This window comes from Staurois parvus, unplaced genomic scaffold (assembly GCF_062004578.1).
Source record: "Staurois parvus isolate SC_StPar_1 unplaced genomic scaffold, SC_StPar_1.0 ptg000227l, whole genome shotgun sequence".
Classification (NCBI taxonomy): Eukaryota; Metazoa; Chordata; class Amphibia; order Anura; family Ranidae; genus Staurois; species Staurois parvus.
The window spans coordinates 128054-150894 of NW_028318023.1; the positions used below are offsets into that span (position 1 = coordinate 128054).

Sequence of the window (22841 nt, forward strand, 5' to 3'; positions counted from 1 at the left end):
ATCCAGCTTCAGCTTAAAAAAACGCTAGTGTGCATGGAGCCTTAAATATTTCCAGGCTTTGCTTGTTAATTTTTTATTAATGCACTTTTAAAAATGTTGTTCCTTACATTTGTCCCCCGTGTGCGCTTTGTACATTGCCATCCATTCAAAGCAATAGAAGCTGCCTATAGCATGGTATGTGTGATCCTGCACTAAACAAACAACTCAAAAGGTAAGAAATATTTTTAAAGGTTTTTTTAGGTTATTTGTATGAAACGGAATACAAAACATTAAAGTAAATGTGACTGCAAAAGTGAAAATTTATTTTAAAGAATCCACTGATTCATCTTCACTTGATCCATAATAATCATATTATGTATGGGAAATCTAACAGGGCTCTACCCAGATGTTCTGTATTGAACTGATAAACAAAGCTGGGAGTGTTCTCTGACTATACAGTTTCAGTGTATAATAAAACTGGATGCTGATCATTAGTCAAAGACAAGGAGAATAGACCTAATCATATAGGAAGAGAGGTAATTGTAGAAGAATAGAGGTACTTATAGGTAGCACTGAAAGTTTTCTTTGTGATTCTTAGCTTTTTCACACTCACGTAGGGGTGGCCAATATTACTAGTCAAATTTTGTAAGCTGATTCCTTCAAAATAATCCCCCCCCCAAAAAACAAAAGAGTTAGCAGGCGTTATTTCGTGTAGTGGGCTTGAGATTGTGCCCATTTCACACCATCTCAAAATGCATAATATAAACAACAAATAAAAATAATAAAACACAAGATATGAATGTGGAGGAGTTTTGGCTACTGTCCTTTATTGGAGCTTACCTTGAACTTTTATTAACTGATAAACCATAATCATAAACATTGTATAAACAACAATTTTAGTCTTCAAGACACCACCATAGGCACCATAGATTGAATAGAATTAGGCATCCTAAATCATGTGAATCACTATTCAACCACCAGGCCTTTTAAAATCCTGTAAGTCAAAAAGAAAGCCATCATAAATTATATAAAATAATTTTCACCCACTTGGTGGGTGATATTGCCCTCACAGAGGATAAGCTGTGGCCAAATGGGTGGGCAGTAAGCTTGCAGCTTGCTGTTGTAGGTACAACTGCTGTGAGTCTTATGTCCAATAAAATCGTTTATAATCACCTTTAATAAAGTGCATGTTGCCACATTTCATATTCCTGATATGTGTCTGTTGTACCATGTACTTGTAAGAAAAAGTATCCTGTTCTCTTTGCATTGCTTCCTTTGTGTGAAATACCTGGTGATCCTGCCAGTCCCCCCACCTTTCTTCAAACTGACCATGCTAGGTATGGAAGCACATCGCATGATCAGTGTTCTTCTTTACATTCTACCCGGGGGCACAGCCTGCGTATATGCCATTGGTCAGATTTCTGCTGACACACCCTCCTGTACAGCTTGTCACTGGAAAGATTAGTCCTGCAGACTTCACCCCCAATTCTCTATGCCCCCTATGCAGTTGAGAACAGAGGTCATGTGAACATAAAATGTGTGCGTGTGTGTATATATATATATATATATATATATATATATATATATATATACACTATATTAGCAAAAGTATTGGGATGCCTGCCTTTACACGCATATGAACTTTGAGGGCATCCCAGTCTTAGTCTGCAGGGTTCAATATTGAGTTGGCCCACCCTTTGCAGCTATAACAGCTTCAACTCTTCTGGGAAAACTGTCCACAAGGCTTAGGATTGTGTCTATGGGAATGTTTCACCGTTCGTCCAGAAGCGCATTTGTAAGGTCAGGCACTGATGTCAGACGAGAAGGCCAGGCTTGCAGTCTCTGCTCTAATTCATCCCAAAGGTGTTCTATCGGGTTGAGGTTGCAGGCCAGTCAAGTTCCTCCACCCCAAACTCGCTCATCCATGTCTTTATTGACCTTGCTTTATGCACTGGTGAGCAGTCATGTTGGAACAAGAAGGGGCCATCCCAAAACTGTTCCCATAAAGTTGGAAGCATGAAATTGTACAAAGTGTCTTGCAGGGGCGGACTGACAACTCATGGGGCCCCCGGGCAATAGGGGATCATGGGGCCCCTGCGTTCTTGCCCAAACTCAAAAAAGCCTATGGAAAAAGGTACCAGGGGCATCTCATGGGGCCCCCTACTGACCCTGGGCCCTCGGGCAGTGCCCGAGTTTCCAAATGGTCAGACCACCCCTGGTGTCTTGGTATGCTGACGCCTTAAGAATTCCCTTCACTGGAACTAAGGGGCCAAGCCCAAACCCTGAAAAACAACCCCACACCATAATCTTACCTCCACCACACTTTACACTTGGCACAATGCAGTCAGTCAAGTACCGTTCTCTTGGCAACTGCCAAACCCAGACACATCCATTGGATTGCCAGACAGAGAAGCATGATTGGTCACTCCAGAAAACATGTCTCCATTGCTCTAGAATCCAGTGGCGGCATGCTTTACACCACTGCATTGCACTTGGTGATGTAAGGCTTGGATGCAACTGCTCGGCCATGGAAACCCATTCCATGAAGCTCTCTATGCGCTGTTGTTGTGCTAATCTGAAGGCCACATGAAGTTTGGAGATCTTTAGCTATTGACAGTTGGTGACTTCTGCGCACTGTGTGCTTCAGCATGTGCTGACCCCTTTCTGTCATCTTACGTGGCCTACCACTTAGTGGCTGAGTTGCTGTTGTTCCCAGTTGCTTCCACTTTGTTATAATACCACTAACAGTTGACTGTGGAATATTTGTGTGAAATTGCTAGGAAATTTCCCGGATCGACTTATTACACAGGTGGCAACCTATCACGATACCATGCTTGAATTCACTAAGCTCTGAGAGTGACCCATTTTTTCACAAATGTTTGCAGAAGCAGACTGAAAGCCAAGGTGCTTGATTTTCTATACCTGTGGTCATGGAGGTGGTTGGAACACCTGAATCCAATGATTTGGAGGGGTGTCCCAATACTTTTGGCAATATAGTGTGTATGTATGTATGTATATGTATGTGTGTGTATATATATATATATACATTTAAAACCTTTGAGATTGACATCACCTGGTCTTCCCAGACGATGACTGAGAACAATCCATGACACTGGCAGGTCTCAGCTTGGCAAAGGGGGCAGTGCATGCTATAAATTCTGCAGGGTGCCCAAACTTTTGCAGACGCCATTTTTTTGTTTTCTGTTAGTTTGAAAGTGTAAATGATGGAAATAAAATCTAACTTTTGTTGACATATTATAAGAATGTCTAATCTGTAATTGGATGCCTTTTGGAAATGTTTCCATCTTTCCTTGGCTTCTTTATGCACATTAATACATATTTTTAGCTGGGGTGCCCAAACTTTCGATCCCCACTGTATATATACACACACACATTTTGCCTTGCATTTCTATTTTAAACTAAATGGATTGTTTTATAAATTATGAATAAATTCACATATGATTTTAAGGAAAGGACAAATATACTAAGGAGCAATACTTCATCATCTAGCTGCTGGCCCTGCCATACCTTATATATTTGTCCATGAGACCGGAATAAACAGACAGAGGTTGAGATATAATTTTTTTTTATACTGGTATTGCACCTGAAAATACTGGTTTTAAATGTGCAGTATGTAGAAAATATTTAAGGTGAAAGGAATATACAGTGATTATAATTACAAACGTGTTGCAGACCAAGCCTTTTCTGCAAAAAAACAGATTTTTATCAATGTAAAGAAATAAAGCTAAAAGACAACTCCACTGAAGAAAGCACAAACAGTAATAATGTGGTTATATTTATGAATGTAAAAATGAAATTAGACACCAACTGTATTGTTCAAAGTGTTTATTTATAAATAAATAAAATACACATAAATACAACCAACATAATATATATAACCGCCGAACACACATTATAGTTAACGCAAGTAAACTAATATGAATGTAATATTCCTCCAGTCAATTTACTATAATTATCGTATTTAAAAAGTATGGATCCTAGCTGCCTACCTTTGTAGTTATGGCACATTGAGTTCCCTAATAATAAACTGATTTATATGCTCATATTATTGTACCCTAACAAAATATGAAGCTCATTAAAGAGTCTTCTTATATTGCTAAAGTTAAACCAAGATTAAAACAATAATTTTACAGTAGATAGCAGTCATTTTTCTAACTGTCTCACTGTATCAAAATAAATACATAAATATAATTATTAATGAGATACAAAATAAATAACAACAGCAGTATAAACAGTTATAAAAATACAGGTGAGGATGCGTTCCTGAGAAGGTAGGAAATTTCATTTAAACAGCTTCTGCCTCATTTTGCTGTCTGTCAAAAGAAACAAAAATATTGTTACAAAAAAACACATGAAAATGTTATGTTATGTTAACAGCTTTTAGTTAAATACTTTTTATGGAGAGGATAATAACAAAATGCCTTACAATATCATTGTTTTATAATGTTAGTTGATTAATAAGCAATAAAAGTCAGTGCTTTTTATTAAAAGCAGAACCAAAATCCCACATAATCAAAAATGTTTAACGAGACATCCAGTGCACAAAGGGATAATGATTTTTTCCAATTACTTGCTTTTATGCTAATCAGAGAGCACTTTTAGGAAGATTCTTATAATGTTTTTTATTGCTGTTTGAGCCTTCTTGTAACTGTGATTTTTTTTTATGTGACTTTTTCTGGATACCGTAGGGACAGGAAATGGTGTCACAGACAGAAATAAACTGAAAATTTTATCTCTTGTCCCTCTATAAAAAACTAAAATAAATGTTTATACGGTAGCTGGGATTGAGCTTTAAATCAAAAAGGGCAAAATGTTATAATCATTTTGTTGTTCTCTCTGTTGTAGAATGAATACCTTTCTAATATTAGCTTGATAATTCGCTCTACCCAAGAAGCAGAAGGATCCACACAGACCAGTTTTCCATCTTTTAGAGTAATTCTGAAAAACAAAAAACAATTTTGAAATTTTATTAACTGTGATGGATGACATCAATGTATCATTAATTTGTTTGCAGAATGCATGCACTTAGGCTCCTTTTTGTCCAGGACCAAAAGACTAATGAGCCAAATAAAAGCAAAGCATTGTGGGAGAGTGCTACGCTATGGGTTGCAGTATCTGCTGGTGTGGATACTACACTCCTCAATATGCTATGAGCCTTGCCAAACTGGACTTTCATGGTCATGAGAAGACTGAGCTTGGAAGGATGGTGGGAAAGAACTTCTTTAGATTTACCAAAACTATGCAATATGAGGACCTATTTAACCTATCCATTCAATTTGTATCCAGTCTGGCAGGATCTTGCACTACATACAAGTTTGTAGATCTTAATGAGATCGTACAATTATACTGTAACATGTATGGTGAGCCTTTAAAACAGTAGTAAACCGCAGCACAAAAAACAAAAAAAGGCCATGAGCAATGTAAGTCATACCACCTACTAGCATATTATAACATACTTACCTGAAAATGAAGCCATCCAGCGGTGCGCTGTCACTGCTGTAGGTGCCTCCATCTTCACCTGGTCTTCCTTTAGGGTTCGTGGGCTTCAGCAGTATGAATGGCCAAGCATGGGTATGCCGTTCCTTCAGAGTGCATGCACCGGTGATGTCACCGGCTGCTGCCAAAGTAAAAGTCTTCTAAATGGTGCATGTTTAGGAGATAATTACCATACCTATAGGTAAACCTTATTATAGGCTTACCTATAAGTAAAATTCAACCAAGGGAGTTTACTCCTACTTTACCAAACCAATGCTGAACAATGGGATTATCAATGGACTCAAAGATGGTGTTGAAACCACCAACATGAGGCATCATATATATATATTAAACAATGTCCCATCTAACAACAGCTAATATATGTAAAGTATATATATATATATTAATACATTACTTACATTACTTCAACATTTTTGCAGTGGGGACCACTGGGTATCACTTCTATATTCGCCATTATTTTGGTCGATATTTGTTTTGATTCAAGCTTGACACACTGGCATCTTAATTCTGTTGCTGATCTCACTAAAGACATAGCTGAAAATTAAAGAAAAGAAAAATGTATATAGTTATAACATTACATGATTTTTAAATTTGCCAATTTCATGAGAGACGTTTTCCTCTTTTCACTTTTAGCAAATAAAAATGGAACATTTTGAACTTCAGAGCATTGTCAGTTCATAAACATAGTAATTGTTTTCACTTTCAGCAAATAAAAATGCAAAATTCTGAACTTCAGGGCAATGTCAGTTCAAAAACATAGTAATTGTTTTTGCTAACATTTGCACTGTTGTCCATGGTTTCTGGTATCTGTGTCTTCTATACAGAACAATTTCAGGCATCAACGTTGGAAGGGACAATGGACGGTTAAGTGTAATGTGTTAATTGCATATATCTCCATGCTGTCCTTTCTGAGATACATACAGAACTAAACACATTACACTTACCTCCTGTTGTCCTTTCCAGAGATGTTTCCTGGAGTTCTCTATTAATGTTAGAAAATTAAAACTGTCAAATGTACTTTACACCTGGGCTGCTGAGAATGTCAAAGTTGACAATGTCCTAGAAACATGTTATATTGTAATGCCTTGTAATGCAAAACATCACATTACTTTGAAAGTGTTACTAAGCCCACAACAGAAAAACCAGTCTGTATATGCAGTAAAGCATGGTTGTTATACTCACTGTGGAACCTAAGGGGTTAATCCTCTGCATTGTGTAAAAAAGGCTGTTTGATCCTTTCTTCTCTGTTCCTCCCCTTTTTAAAGTGACCACCACTTATCTCCAGACTGAACTGTAGGCATGCACATGCTGAGTTTGGTGTGTATTGCTAGAGAGGTTTTTTTTTTCTTGGGAGAGTGCATGTGATTAGCAAAGTCCAATCAGCACTGTCCAGACAGAGGTTAGGTGATTTCCATCCTCCTAGAGCAGAAAGAAAACTCCTCCTACAATCTTTAGCTAGTGCTGGGCTGGACACAGATAGAAGCCACAAGACTGCTATATACCGCTGATGAGAAAAGGTATTTAGCAGTTTATATTTACTAAAATAATTGCTGTTCTGTGTCCTGTGGGAGACCAGATATACTGAATGCGGGGTCCTGGGTTTAGTACTGTGGGAGACCAGATATAGTGAATGCGGGGTCCTGGGTTTAGTACTGTGGGAGACCAGATATAGTGAATGCGGGGTCCTGGGTTTAGTACTGTGAGAGACCATATATAGTGAATGCGGTGTCCTGGGTTTAGTACTGTGGGAGACCAGATATAGTGAATGCGGGGTCCTGGGTTTAGTACTGTGGGAGACCAGATATAGTGAATGCGGGGGCCTGGGTTTAGTACAGTGGGAGAACAGATATAGTGAATGCCGGGTCCTCGGTTTAGTACTGTGGGAGACCAGATATAGTGAATGCGGGGTCCTGGGTTTACTACTGTGGGAGACCAGATATAGTGAATTCGGGGTCCTGGGTTTACTACTGTGGGAGACCAGATATAGTGAATGCGGGGTCCTGGGTTTAGTACTGTGGGAGACCAGATATAGTGAATGCGGGGTCCTGGGTTTAGTACCGTGGGAGACCAGATATAGTGAATGCGGGGTCCTGGGTTTAGTACCGTGGGTGACCAGATATAGTGAATGCGGGGTCCTGGGTTTAGTACCGTGGGAGACCAGATATAGTGAATGCGGGGTCCTGGGTTTAGTACCGTGGGAGACCAGATATAGTGAATGCGGGGTCCTGGGTTTAGTACCGTGGGAGACCAGATATAGTGAATGCGGGGTCCTCGGTTTAGTACCGTGGGAGACCAGATATAGTGAATGCGGGGTCCTGGGTTTAGTACCGTGGGAGACCAGATATAGTGAATGCGGGGTCCTGGGTTTAGTACCGTGGGAGACCAGATATAGTGAATGCGGGGTCCTGGGTTTAGTACCGTGGGAGACCAGATATAGTGAATGCGGGGTCCTGGGTTTAGTACCGTGGGAGACCAGATATAGTGAATGCGGGGTCCTGGGTTTAGTACCGTGGGAGACCAGATATAGTGAATGCGGGGTCCTGGGTTTAGTACCGTGGGAGACCAGATATAGTGAATGCGGGGTCCTGGGTTTAGTACCGTGGGAGATCAGATATAGTGAATGCGGGGTCCTGGGTTTAGTACCGTGGGAGACCAGATATAGTGAATGCGGGGTCCTGGGTTTAGTACCGTGGGAGACCAGCTATAGTGAATGCAGGGTCCTGGGTTTAGTACCGTGGGAGACCAGATATAGTGAATGCGGGGTCCTGGGTTTAGTACCGTGGGAGACCAGCTATAGTGAATGCAGGGTCCTGGGTTTAGTACCGTGGGAGACCAGATATAGTGAATGCAGGGTCCTGGGTTTAGTACTGTGAGAGACAGATATAGTGAATGCGGGGTCCAGGGTTTAGTACCGTGGGAGACCAGATATAGTGAATGCAGGGTCCTGGGTTTAGTACTGTGGGAGACCAGATATAGTGAATGCAGGGTCCTGGGTTTAGTACTGTGGGAGACCAGATATAGTGAATGCAGGGTCCTGGGTTTAGTACTGTGGGAGACCAGATATAGTGAATGCAGGGTCCTGGGTTTAGTAACACTTTAAGTTCAAGTAGTTTTCTACTTTTCTTTTACTGATAGCATAAAGAAAAATTGTAGTTGATATATATAAAAAAAAACTAGCAATAAACTAAGGGCTCATAATAGCTGGGCTGTGTGTAGTAAAAGTGGTGTCTCTACAATGGTCCAAAATGTCACACTATCTTGTAACCAAACCAACATTGGAATCACTAATGTACTTATGTACTTATGTAGAGTTACAGCTTAAAGGTGGTTTTACACATAGTTGCCAACATTCCTAGGAAAACAAACTGGTAGACAACTTTCCTGCTACAGTAAGAATTAGCAAAAGAAAAAGGCAATGTTCTTTATGGGCTGTCTGCTGTGACAGCATGTGTGCTGCCTTCTGCCCAATGGGACATTCTATGATACATAGGAAAAATATAAAGAATGGAATGTACTCTCCTGCCAATTGGGAACTTTTTAAGATCACTTTTATGTACGCATATTATATTGCTACTAAAATAATTTTCTACCCAGTACTTTTTTTCTAGACTGAAAACAAAGGTTAACTTTTTAGTTAAGTTCAAAAGTATAACTAAGAAATTATCATTACCTTCTGCTGCAGTGGTGAAAAGCAGGAAGAGGGCAAGGGTGGCACAAGCTGCTTTGGAGAACGTCATGGTTTTCTTGAGGATTTGCTTGGCAGGCTTCCTAGTTTTCTTTAGCTGTGCTGTCTCCAAGACCTTCTGTTTTACAACTGAGAAGCGAATAGAATTTATAGGATAGTGCCTGATCATTGTGATGTCATTATTGTTTGATTACGACATTGTAAATTCCAGATTCAGTAATTTGCTGTTTGTCACACTTCCTGAGTCACGATACAAGTACCTCACTTTCAGCAAACTGTTGGTTGTTCGGTCATTGTGCTTGATCCACTTGTATAAACAATAATAATTCTGTTTTGGCTGCATTTGTAGTAACATTGGCAAAAGGCTCCTGCATGTGTGCTCTGGTTTTTGCAGATGGAAACATAATTTTATCCAAATGCGTCTTGTGGATGTCAGACATTTGCAGAGATAGAACTTTAAAGAAGGTCAGACTGTTTCCACTTATTTTTATGAGAGAGGATGCTTGAAACTGTGGGGTTTTATAACCTTTCAGAGGGCTTGTTTCAAATAAAATCGCGTAAAACTGTAAGTATATAAATATGGTGATATTATAACTCTCCATAGATCACAAACATTGGGATCAAACCTGGGATACTACTAAGTCATGCTCTCACAATGCGACTGCTATTGAAATTGACTATAAAACACTATTTTGATGATACTCACTAGATTAGCACATATTAACCCTTATGCATCCTTGTTTGGATTTGTGGTCGTTCAGACATGGGCTCATTTATCCATAGTTGGTGGACTTGCCTGGTGTTCCATTGTCTTTGGCGGCAAGTGTTCTGCATCCTGAATAACTGTCAGGACCAGGATCTGAACCCACAACCTCTGTTGCATCTGGCAGTAGATCTTCTTGCTGAGCCTCCTGAGGTGCTGGACAGCTTTATGTCTGATTACTTGAACAAATTTACTTCCTGTCTTGTTTCTGGTGAACCTTGAACTGCTTGCTCTTTCCATGACCTTCCTTTCTATTTAAGCCATGCCTTTGCAATTCCTATTTGCTGGATTATTGCTCTCTTCTCCAGCTAATATCTTGTTCCTTTCACTCTTGCTGCTGTTTGTATCTTCCACTTGATCCCAACCTCCAACCACTTGTTCCTTGACTATGCTTCTGCTTGACCCCAACCTCCAACCACTTGTTCCTTGACTATGCTTCTGCTTGACCCCAACCTGCAACCACTTTTTCCTTGACTATGCTTCTGCTTGACCCCAACCTGCAACCATTTGTTCCTTTACTATGCTTATGCTTGATCCCAACCTTCAACCACTTGTTCCTTGAATATGCTTCTGCTTGATCACAACCTGCAGCCACTTTTTCCTTGACTATGCTTCTGCTTGACCCCAACCTGCAACCACTTGTTCCTTTACTATGCTTATGCTTGATCCCAACCTTCAACCACTTGTTCCTTGAATATGCTTCTGATTGATCACAACCTGCAACCATGTTTTCCTTGACTATGCTTATGCTTGATACCATCCTGCAACCATGTGTTACTTCTTACTTACTACACTCCTACTTGATCCCTATATGCTATATCTGCTATTAGGTCCCGGCTTGCTCATCTCCTGGACAGTGATGTATTTACCCCTTGTACTGCCCTAGCCAACACTAAAATACCACCCCCCCCCCCCACCAAATGACTATGCCTTTCTTTCAAATTGGCATGTAGTGCTTGGTAACTGATGGAAGCTTTGTAATCAAATCCTTCCTGATCATTTAGCTGAAGCAGGAGCTGACAGGCTCTCCTTGCACAGGATCAGTCATAGTAGCAAGTAGACTAATCGGAAACTTGCATAGGGTAGTATTGTCATAGCAAAGGCTTTATTAAATTAAAACAGCATTTACAAACAGCTTTAAATTTAAAGTGGTTACAATCCTCAGACATGCAATATGAACAAAGCATATCCCTCTATAATGTGTACTGGTCTCAATCCAGCCTCAGTCTTCACCTCTGTTCCTGTAAACTGTGTGAAGGGGGGTCCTTTGTTTCAAAACAGCTCTTAGAGCTCTTCTCAATGTGCTCTGCAGATTGTAACTTCAGCTTTCCACCACTTGCTTTCTGAAAGCTCAGACAAGCTGTATAAATTCTGCACTTTGAATAGATGCAGAGACGATGGGGCTTCAGGTAAACAAGTACAACGTATGTAGAAGGATTTGTTTTATCACTTTGTATCACCTTAGGCCAGTCACTTCACTGAGTATATGTGAGGGTTTACAAGCACTTTTAGGCAGCTGTGGGGACACTCAATAAAGGTGGAACTCCCTTGCAGAGACTTCACAGTGGCCAACTGCTCATCTTGATTTGTGAGGTATGTTATTTTTTTTAATTTTTATTTTTATGTCATCTAAGTTGTCTAAGGTCTCAGCAGTTATCTGAAATTCTGATATCAGCCATACTGAGATGGATTACTGCTTATAGGAGGGAGGTACTAACAGACACCTATTCAGTTCTATAAAGGCCCATTGACGCCAGCAGTGCTGGGTTGCCTTGTCCAACACATTCCCAATGCAAAAACAAGGCAATTTTCCTAATGTGTTATGTTTTGATTTCTTACCAATGCACTGCATTGGTGAATGCTGAAAAAAAGACGTTGCATTTTCAAGCAAACTTGCCAGTTTATAAAATGGAGCTGTTACTATATGGATGTGCTAGTTGCTATTTGGATCAGCTTTATGTGACATTTTTGCTTTGCTTACTAGTCCTTCAATGTGGTGACTGCATTAGTGTTGTTGTTATCCAAACTTTGTTTTTGTCTTTAATACCTGGAAATCTTGCCAGCAATGTACTACCTGAGCAGTATTAACCCTAGAACAGTACTATGAAATACCTTCCCCTCTTTTTGACTCAATAACGTAAGGGCTAGAAAGAGCCCAGGAAGTTATCAGCTCACCAGATTTCAGGCAGGATCAACAAGCATGTTTTTGCACTTATTGAACATATCAAACAAAACACTTTCAAGTGCATATTTAATTGACGAAAAGGAAGCAAATAAGGGAACTTGCTTCCTTTCTTTGTAAGAGTCCTGTACTTTCCTGGAGAACATTCCTTTGTGTTAGGTCTGTGGTTTGTTTCAGAATAATGTTAGCATATGTACATAGTGACAGTGTTATTGGATTTGGACTTGCTGTCTGGGAACTGTGGTACTTTTGCCATAATGCCTGGCATTTTAGGAGTTTGAGGATTAATGTGTAAGTATATATGAAAACAACTGAGCGACAGATAATTTTGCACAATTAAAGTGGATCTCCGGACTCCTCCCCAAAAAATTAAAAGTCAGCAGCTACAAATACTGTGGCTGATGAGTTTTAATATTAGGAGAAGGAGAGGGGGCCGAAATTCCGGCTTATATCTCCACGGCGATCTGACCCCGAAGTGGGAGTAGGTGCCTGTCAAAACTAGGTACTCGCTCCCCCCAAAAAAGTGCCCAATGTGGAAGTGGATGGGGGAGAAGGCAGGTAAGTGGAACTTCCCTTTGTGGGTGGAGTTCCGCTTTAAGTGCAGTTCATACTCTGTTAAACTGTGCCCAGTGTGGATGTGGATGGGGGAGGAGGCAGACAAGTGGAACTTCCCCTTATGGATGGAGTTCCGCTTTAAGTGCAGTTCATACTCTGCTAAACTTTGCCCAATGTGGAAGTGGATGGGGGAGGAGGCAGACAAGTGGAACTTCCCCTTATGGATGGAGTTCCGCTTTAAGTGCAGTTCATACTCTGCTAAACTTTGCCCAATGTGGAAGTGGATGGGGGAGGAGGCAGAGAAGTGGAACTTCCCCTTTTGGGTAGAGTTCCACTTTAAGTGCAGCTCATACTCTGTTAAAATGTGGTAATGGTATTGATTAAAGGATTAATGTATTGGCCTTAGGTAATTCCTAAGGCCAGTTAACATGCTTGTTGTGCACATTGGCACGGCTGGTTGATTTGTACTCTCCTTACATCAGAGTTCACAGATTTTCCCTTAAAACTGAACCTGCGGAGCTTCCACTTACATCTGAATTTGCACAGTTCTCCTTTACTTCTGAATCTGCAGAGTTTCCCCTTACATCTGAATCTGCAGAGTTTCCCCTAACATCTGAACCTGCAGAGTTCTCCTTACACCTGAACTCACAGATTTCCCTTACAGTGTAAGGGATGACTCTGCAGACTCTGATGTAAGGGAGAACTCTGGGGACTCTAATTTAAGGGGTGTGGCAGACCCAACCAGGACCGGGGCTTTTGGAGAGGACTAGGGGCTAGCTTTCTACCCAATGATTATGGCCCATGGAGGGAGCAGATCATTCTCTAATGAAGGATAACAACGTGATGAACGCTGAGAGCGAGGCTTGGGTTAATTCTCTGAGTAAAGGCAATACAGTTTCCCTTCTGGAGTGGATGGAAAGATGTAATATTAATTTTATACAGGTTAATGGTTAAAGAAAGAATGGGGCCCTCCTGCAGACTGGGTTGCAGAAGCTCCTCCACTTGGGACAGAAATATTTATCAACAATTTCCCTCAAGAAATCTATGAAGATAGAGGAATTCCACTTTTTCAGAGTGTTGGAATACTGTATGAGTTTTGTCTTATGATGGACAGATTATACAAGTGAAAGCAAACACCTGAAAGCATGTGTAATGTACTTCATGTATTAAGGGGTGGGCTTGTTGATGGGCTGTCTGCAGTGGACTCCCTGATTAAGCAAAGCATTGTCTGGGTGCTTGGCTGTTGATTAACTTACTGTTTTTGTATCACTGTTAACTGTTGGCTGTACTGTTTACCATTTGCACTGTTTAGGATAATGTGATCAAGCTCTTACCTAATCAGTGTGTGATGTTTATCCCATTGTGTGTTATTTTGGTTTATTGTTCATGTGGGGACTGCCCCTATTTCTGAGTGTATAAAAGCCTGTATTTCTGTTAAATAAAGAGTTCCAGTTTTGCAACTAAGCTAGTGTCTCCTAGTTTTGGGTGAAATGCTCAGCTATGATACCTTAGCCCTGTGTTCCAGCGGTGAGGAAGCAAGTCTCTGACGGAATCACCCAATTGGGGGTGACAGGCTGTCCATCACAAGGGGGAACACTGAGAATTCTGTTGTAAGAAGGGAACTCTGATGTAAGAAATGCTGCAGTCTCTGGTGTAAAGGAGAACTGTGATATAAAGGGGTCTCTGGTAACCAGAGCCCCCGCTTACATCAGATTTCCCAGCATTACACTTTAATCAGGTTTCCCAGAGTACCCCTTACATCAGAATCCACAGAGCCTCCCTTAACCAGAGTCTGCAGAGTGCCCTTCACATCATAGTCCGCAGAGCGCCCCTTATATCAAAGTCCGTAGAGCCCACTCCTTACATCAGAGTGCACGTGGTGCCCCTTAAATCAGAGTCTGCAAATCTCCCCTTACATCAGAGTCTGCAGAGTGCCCCTTACATCAGAGTCCACAGAGCCCCCTTACATCAGGGACTGCAGAATTTCCACTTACACTGTAAGGGGGATATCTGTGGACTCCAGAATGTAAAGGGGAACCCTGTTTATGTGGGGGGTGCTGATATAGGGGGAATGTTGTGGATTTGGGGTAAGGGGGAACTCTGATGTAAGGGGGTCTCTGCTCACCAAAGTCCCCCCACTTACATCAGTGTCCACAGAGCACCCCTTACGTTGGAGTCCCCCTTACATTAGTGTACTCAGAGGCAGGAGAGAAAAGGGGAGGAGGGGACACCTCACTCACAGACAGGGGATGGAGGGTGAGCTCACTCACCCAAGACTCAGGTATCGACTGTGGGCACCTCTGATCATCTAAATGCTGGGCTTCACACTTCCTGCTCACACATCCCCTTTCCCTGAAGCACAACATTGCCAGGGAGTGTGGGTGGGGCAGACAAAGGAGGAGGAGCAGAACCAGCTATCTCACCTCTCCTGTCCATGCGGTGTAGGGGGGAGGGTGGAACTGTCAGTGCTGGCTCTGGGCTGTGAGAGAGAGACTCTCTCAGCTCAGAACCCTGACGTGGCTGGGGAGCCACAGTCCTAGCTCTACAGCCGCCCACAGTGGCGGAACTTCATGGCCCGGGCACATTTGCGACCCTAGTAGTTCCACCACTGACTTGCATTAAACTTTTTTTTTTACATTTCTTCAGTTGCTTCCTGGTTTCTGATATAGGCCAAAATTATGTCATACATCCCATGAATCTTCATGGGCATTTTTTTCTTTCATCTGGAGCAGGAGAGCAAGGGTTTTCCCAGCTAAGCACACCCTTCTGCCTACATACCTGAGCTAAGGGCAGATGGATTCCATGAAGTATATACAACATAAATCATCTGCTCTTATTCAAGATGGCTGTGGCTAGAAATGTTAGAGGGGTATACTGTATTTCAAAGTGTTTTCTCAACAAAAAAAGAGCATGGAGACATGGATAAACTGGTGAGTTTGCTTTGAATCATAAAAACTAAATAGCATTTTCAGTTTGTGGTGTTAAGATAAAGTAGTGCCAGACCAATGGTGAAGAGAGGAGGAGAGAGCCAGGTGAAGGTGTGAACTGTGCTCTCTCTATCCTGTCTGTATACAGAATTTAACACAGAGCAGATACAACTGTACAGGGTTTGATTACTGCCCACCAGATTCCTTCACAGACTGCTTCTGTCCCAGGGTTGGGGGGAGGGGAGCATAGCCCACATCTCCTCCTGGCTCTCTCCTCCTTACTGCTGGAGATCATGAGCTTCCTGATGATGATATCTTATGAAATGCATTAAGTCCTGGCCATTGCCATCACTTCCAGTGGTTGGATCCAGTCTGTGGAACGCATGCCAGCTCAGACATGGTGACTGGCGGTGCGCAGCATTTCATTTGATTCATTCCATGCCTATTTAGCGTGCCGCTGGCACTATAACATGTGAGTGCAATTATTTGTTATAAAATTATTTTGGATCTTAAAAAAACTTGCTACACTATAGAAGCCCTTCTCTTTTTGGGTGTTTGTGCTGTCATATCCCGCTTGTAAGATATTGCTATGGAGAAGACTGTGGAGACATGAGTCATTTTGATATTGTGATATATGATGTGCCTTCTGACATTAAGCATCTGGTGAGTTATTACTCTTACTGAACGTGGTGAGCACCTCTGGATTATTGGATCACTCAGTCTACATTGGCTTTTCGGGCACACGGTGTGAAAATATACTTTGTGGAATTACTATTTGGACTTCTTCTCTTATGGACACTTAAAATTTTCACCTTTATATCGTTTTTGATGTTGAATGCTGCTTATAGTATTCTATTTATGTGAGTAATAATTTTTGTAGCACTTTTTTGAGTAATATTTGATACAAGTAGCGCCTTTTTTCAATTCAATTTACTATTATCTGTAGAAGGTTATGTTAGTGCTAGTGGCAGAAAACATTTTGTATGAAATGATAAACAATTCTTCAACATAGCAGGTGAACAGGTGAATGTGCTCTGAAAATTAAAACATTTTTTCAGTACATGTACACAAGTGGCAGAGTTGGATTTAAAGCAAAAAACTTGAAATCTGATGCATTGTACAGAAGTACAACATGAGTCAGTAGAACATTACCAGGTTGTACAAAAATAACGTAACATTGCAAAACTATGTGGGCAGCAACAATACCAGACTGTGTGACCTTTACCAGTGTCCACCTTCAATCTGGATTTGAAGGGCTTTTTGGGGCAATTGCACATATAATATGTTTTGGTTCAAAACTTCTGTATTATAAATAAAAAAGAAGTGTGCACATGAGGGAAGAGGTTTCCATTGTACTACTGTATATCCTTATCTCTGTCTAAAGCAGCCTTTTTCAGCCAGGGTGTTGCGGAACCCTAAGGTTCCTCCCGAGGTTGTTATGGGTTCCATGAACAGTGATTAGTGGTGAGTTGCTCTCCCACTTACACTGACCACCACTGTAAGAGACAATTTTACACTAACCAAAAATGTAAAGCGTCACTTCTACACTGACAACTCCTATCAAGGGACACACATTTTTTTTTTCATTTCAAGTTAATACTGAAAATTATTTTGTTCTACAGAGCAGCAGTGGTAAAAAAAATATCACCTGGGTGTCAAATAGGTTAGGTTGGCCACATTAATTTTTATCCAAATTAAAGATTTTACAGATGTTTTAATGTAACATGAGCAGGGTGGATAAAAATCAATGATTTTTTAAACAAAAACATCGGATTTTTTTGATTTAAATCGGATTTTTTTGATTTAAATCGGATTTTTTTGTATAAAATGCTTTTTGAGGAAAATATATTACCATCCAAAGGTTATTCCATCATGAAATAAAGTTTAGTTTTTTAATTATGTAGAATAAGGCTGTATATGTTTAATTTTTTTGGTAAATAAATTCCATTAATCCATTCACAATGTCATGCTCTTCCAGAGGTTTTTGTAAGATTATTGGGCAGTTTCTCTGCCTACAAAATATTATCACAGATGCTTGGTTTACTTTTGCAGTTCTCAAAACTGAATTTGACTCAGCGGAGATCACATGCCTCTTCTTCACAGCAAAAATGTTATAACATGAACAGAGTTAAGAAAAAGACCTTAATCCTAACTTCTACAAACCTATGATTACAGAATCAACCCCTTCAGTGCTAAGTTTCAAGAAGTTCAGTGAATAGAATAGAAACAATATTTTTCTGATTGTTTGGAGTGGAATAGATCTGCACAAGAAGAAAGTGAAGCTAAGTGTGAGGAGGAAGGGGCTGACAGTCTAAGTTTCTTAAAATATATATATTTTGTTTAGCCAAATTAGTTAACAAACATGGATGTTTGTTTAAGCTAATAACATGCTGTAATGTTATTGTTTCAGTTGAATAAATCTATTTAAATTGTTATTATTAAGGTAATGATTATTTTTCTCCTTCCTAAGTACAACAGAAAAGTTGTCCAAATATGAATAATTAACCTATTAAACTGGGGATAAAAAAACTAATATGAAAAGTTGTTATTCTAAAAATCTTCATCTACTTGCATATTAACCTCCTTGGCGGTATTCCCGAGTGTAGCTCGGGGTAACATTTCAGTACCAAAAGCGGTAACCCCGAGCTACACTCGGGAATACCATGCGGCACTGCTCCGGCATGTGTTGTTCACTTACCTTACCCCGCGCTCCCACGATGTGTCCCCTGCAGCGTCCCCGGCCATCTCCTCCGGCCGATGCCGGCATCCGGCTTCTGTGTCCTGTCCCTGTGACGTCGGGACGTACGGGCGCCGCCGCCGCCGCCGGCGGCGGGAAATTTAAAAATTTTAAAAAATGTCATTTTTTTTTTTTTCATTTTACACAGTAAAACATTGCTGTTTCAACCTATTTCACATACATATTGTCCCTAGTGCTTTGTCCTGCGCCCTGCCTGCATTTTGTCTGTTCTTTCTGCCTGGAAACTGAGAAATGTCCATGGCGTCCAAAAAGTGTCCCTTTAGGTCAAAAGCGGTTTAGATCAGCTACAGAACAGCGATAGTAAATCAGAACCACTTACAGAATTGAGTGATAATGATTCGTGGGGGAAATTCGTCATCAGAAACTGAAAACGATTTTGCGACTGAGCTCAGCAATGTGCGAACTTGGCGCTCTATTTCACATTTCAGTGTTTTTGGTTTGATTATATTATTGAATTAAATTTTTTATTATTTTTATATTATTTTTATGATTATTTATTAAATTATAATTTATGATTTTGTGTTTCAAATTTTATCATACCCGGGATGTTTACTAGACTCTTGTTCGGACAGATTTCAATGAGTTTTTCCTAAAAATTACAGCCTACAATAAAAAAAAATACATATTTCCATGCAAAAAAATGGTACCGCTTTCAGCACCAAAAATCTGAAATAATCATACCGCCAGGGAGGTTAAAGTTATACCAGCAAGAATTAGTCTTTATGTAGAAAACTAGGATTTAAATCAAGCCTTACTGACTAGTGATTTAAATCGTGATTTAAATCAGTTTGATTTAAATCAAATCCACCCTGAACATGAGCTATAATATTTATCATTTTTAGCAGGAGTTCCCCAAAATTTGACAATTTGTTTTAAGGGTTCTGTTAAAATGAAAAGATTGAGAAAGGCTGCTGTAAGGGTTCATTGTCATTTCTGCCCTCTAGTTACTGTTATCCTGGAATTGTCCTTTAAGTGCTTATAACCTAACAGGTAGTACAGGCAGATGAGGCTTGTTCAAATCAGAGGCTTTGGTGTTGGTAAAATATCATGTTCTATCCAGTTAAGTTACATTAGTTGTCAGATTTATAAAGTCATTTATGTCTTCTGACTGATTAGTAACACTGGGTATGTTTATAGTGGACTCTGGCCAATGTGTATTCCAGAACTACTCATGGGAAACTCAGGAACTTGCCCATCTCAGTGATTAATTTGTCAAGATTCTTGTAGAACAATCAAATATTACTAACATAAAATATTATCAAATTATTAAGGATTGCTATAGTGAAAAATATTGCATTCTGTTAAACATGGACATAACTACAGGTTATGCCCCCCCCTTCTTCCTTGAGACCTCCCCTCTGTCACACAGTATACATAAATCAAGGACAGATAGTATGAGAACTGTCAGAATAATCAGTACATTACTGGGGACCCATGCTGTGGACAGAATGTGTCAGGGAAGAGGGGGGCATCAGTGCAGCTAGGGAATTACCTTTTAATCTTGATTTCTTAAATCGTACATTAGGGAACACAGAATGAAGTATAAAGCTTATGCTGCAGTCTTCATGGATTGGACTTTGACAAACAAAGCTGTAAGTACATCTCAGCACTCCTCCACTCCCAGTTTTTGCTAGTGTCCTAGGAGATTAGACATCCTCTGTCCTCTAGGAGAACAAACAACGTTTGTTTTTTTTTTAAATCAAGATTCTATTTTTCATTTAACAATTCTCTGCAGTAGTTGCAGGGTCAAAAGAGGCTTATTTTACAGCTTTCTGAATTGGCTGATCCTCGGCATTGTCATTAAGGCCATACTGTACCTAGGTGTCACTGGGAAGAAGCATAGCCAACCTCCAATATGCTAGATCTTGCTGAAGGTGATTTACTGGGTACTAGTGTGCAACAAGTTGAGCCAGTGTTAAATAGTAATTCCAGATTCATAATTCGGCATTTATAGGACTTATATTATATTTATGACAAGCTTGCAAAATATCGGGTTTTTATGATTAATCACAATTAATATTAAAATGTGTGGTTGGTCTTGAACAAGTGATAATGTTGAATTCTTCCATTATAGCTGAGCCAGAAAAATGTCAGAGTATTTGGAGTTAAGTTAACTAGTTGGAAGGTGAGTATTTAGGACATTTCTATAGGTGGGCATAGCTGGTTAGAAGATCTCTGGTGTAGGATGTCATGGGAGTCAAAAGTGAACCAAAATAGAATTAGTATGAAATAATATATTCTGTCAGTATCTGTGTGTATTTAATTTATGTTTTATAAGTTAGTAATATGTATTACATAAACAGATTTTTCGTTATACAACATTATTGAGATATTATGTTGTAAAGATAGATTCTTAGTTATACTATCATTTAAAACAGAGAAACTGGTCACATGAGTAGGCTGATGCAACATTGTCAACTTATGAAGCCACGTTTCAGATCAAGAAGATCAAGATCCCCTCCCTTCAATGAAATTGCTCTACTAAGCAGAATTTTTTGCCATACAAGGATCTGAGTTCTGAGAATTATGATGTCTATGTGTAACATAAAATGACATCCTAAGAGATGCGAAGGACACAATACACAACACACAACATATACATCCAATCACACACATACAGACACACACACTCAAGAATGGCATGAAGACACTATGGTTATGCACAGATTGGCAAACTTAAACAGGTGCATTCTCATAGAGACGTAAGATCACGGCACTTCCTTCTTCTTGCTCAGACTCATGCTGCATTGAAAAGACAAGAAGCACATGGCAGGACAGCCATGACAATAAGGTTGACACATCTTTATAACTTCTGTTTTTAAATTTCTGTTTTACCTACACTGAACTGTTATTCATGATACATTTTACATTGTTATTTTAAGCCATTGTGTGATAAAATAAAATCACATTTTATTTTTACTTTGCCGACTCTTTAATTATCTGAAATCGTCTAAAGACACTAAACATCATTATATGTGTCTCAGAACATTCTACAGTCAGCCTCACAGATCTTTACAGGTCCAGAGCCACAGTGGAACACTGTCCCTGGCCATACTGTGAATGCATGTGCCTAGGTACCCCAATGTCTTCCTGTCAGCACGAGTCTTAGCCCCTCTGGACATTTTCTGGACTACCTGCTGCCTTACAGTGACCTTGTTACAGGGTCATGTTAATGGTATTAACCCTTCCTTCAACAACAGCAAGCACCTGTGTCAACTATGCCTTATGTAGCACCCACCTAGGTAGGTGCTAGGGTTAGATAGACAGAATTATATATGTTTTTGATAGGTAAATTTAGTTGTCACTTCGTAGGCAGAGTGGCTGTAAATATTTGTTAGAAAAGTAAGCATACTTAGCTCACTGTACTTGGTGAGCTGTGATCAGCTGCTAGTCTGACAAGCTTCCTCTGTATCCAGGACACTTTAGAAATTTCTGGATGATAGGTTTGTAAATATTCAGATGGCAGCATGAATATTGATACACCCTCAGTCTATCCCAGAAAGAGGGGCTCTAAGGCATGCTAGGTAACTATATATATTCAGTGAGCACATGAGGTCTGGGTTCTTTCCTGTCCGGGACTGATCCAGCCTGGAAGAGGGCACATTGACCTCCCAGGCAGCTACTGCCATGTGGCCTCAGGTGGGTGACCAGAGAGCCTGAATGCTGATTCTGCTATACTGATTGAGGGGATGTCTACTGAAGATCTGGTCTAGTAACACAGAGGAAGGCATCCCGCTGCTCTTGGGCCTTCACATCTCTAAAGGATCCTAGAAACTGAGGACTGTTTAACCCCCTCTTGTACTAGGAAGTCAGCTGCAGGTCTAGCAAAGGGAACACCAACTGGTGTTCCAAAGAGCTTTGTCCACCTGGCCTACTTATAAAGGGACACTGCTCTGGGGCTCTAAAGAAGTTACTGCTACTACTACTTTGTACTACTGCCTTAAAGATGAACTCCACTGTCTGATTCAAGCATGGACTCTAACATAGCTTGCCCTGAAGATTAAATAAAGTCCTCAATGTGCATAGCTCCTATTTTTGGAGTATCCCACTCATCTTCCTCATCCCTATTAAAATTCTCCAAAAATAAAAACAATAAAAGCAATACCGCTAGCCGTATGAATGAGCCTATGTGCCTGGCTGCACGACTAAGTAACTGTGGAGGACCTGGGCAGTATTCCTGCAGCTCTTTGGGAGTAGCACTACACTAGCATTACTAGCCTGGGTTCTCTGAAAAGCCCCCAGCCTAAGAGTTTTCAAGTGCATTCCCTACTGCAAGTGGTCTTGTGTAGTGATTGGCCCAACCTCCTCCAAAATGTTTTGCCAGGCTACTGAATAAATGGACAGTCCCTGTTGTGGACCCAGCCATTTCCTTTCTTGACAAGATATTAGTTGTCCCTGTTGAAAACATCCGTATTTAATCACTTGCCTACCGGGCATTTTCACCCCCTTCCTACCCAGGCCAATTTTCAGCTTTC

General features: G+C 40.3%; 1 protein-coding gene across 1 annotated transcript; it reads right to left on the reverse strand.

Moving 5' to 3' along the window:
- Window positions 1–3810: 3810 nt before the first annotated feature.
- On the reverse strand, window positions 3811–9468 carry LOC149460495 (interleukin-8-like). Its single transcript, XM_089679608.1, has 4 exons — window positions 9167–9468; window positions 5895–6030; window positions 4855–4938; window positions 3811–4313 (listed from the first exon to the last, which is right to left on the reverse strand). The coding sequence occupies exons 1-4, from the start codon at window positions 9348–9350 to the stop codon at window positions 4286–4288; spliced, it is 432 nt and encodes a 143-aa protein (XP_089535734.1). The 5' UTR covers window positions 9351–9468; the 3' UTR covers window positions 3811–4285.
- Window positions 9469–22841: the final 13373 nt, after the last annotated feature.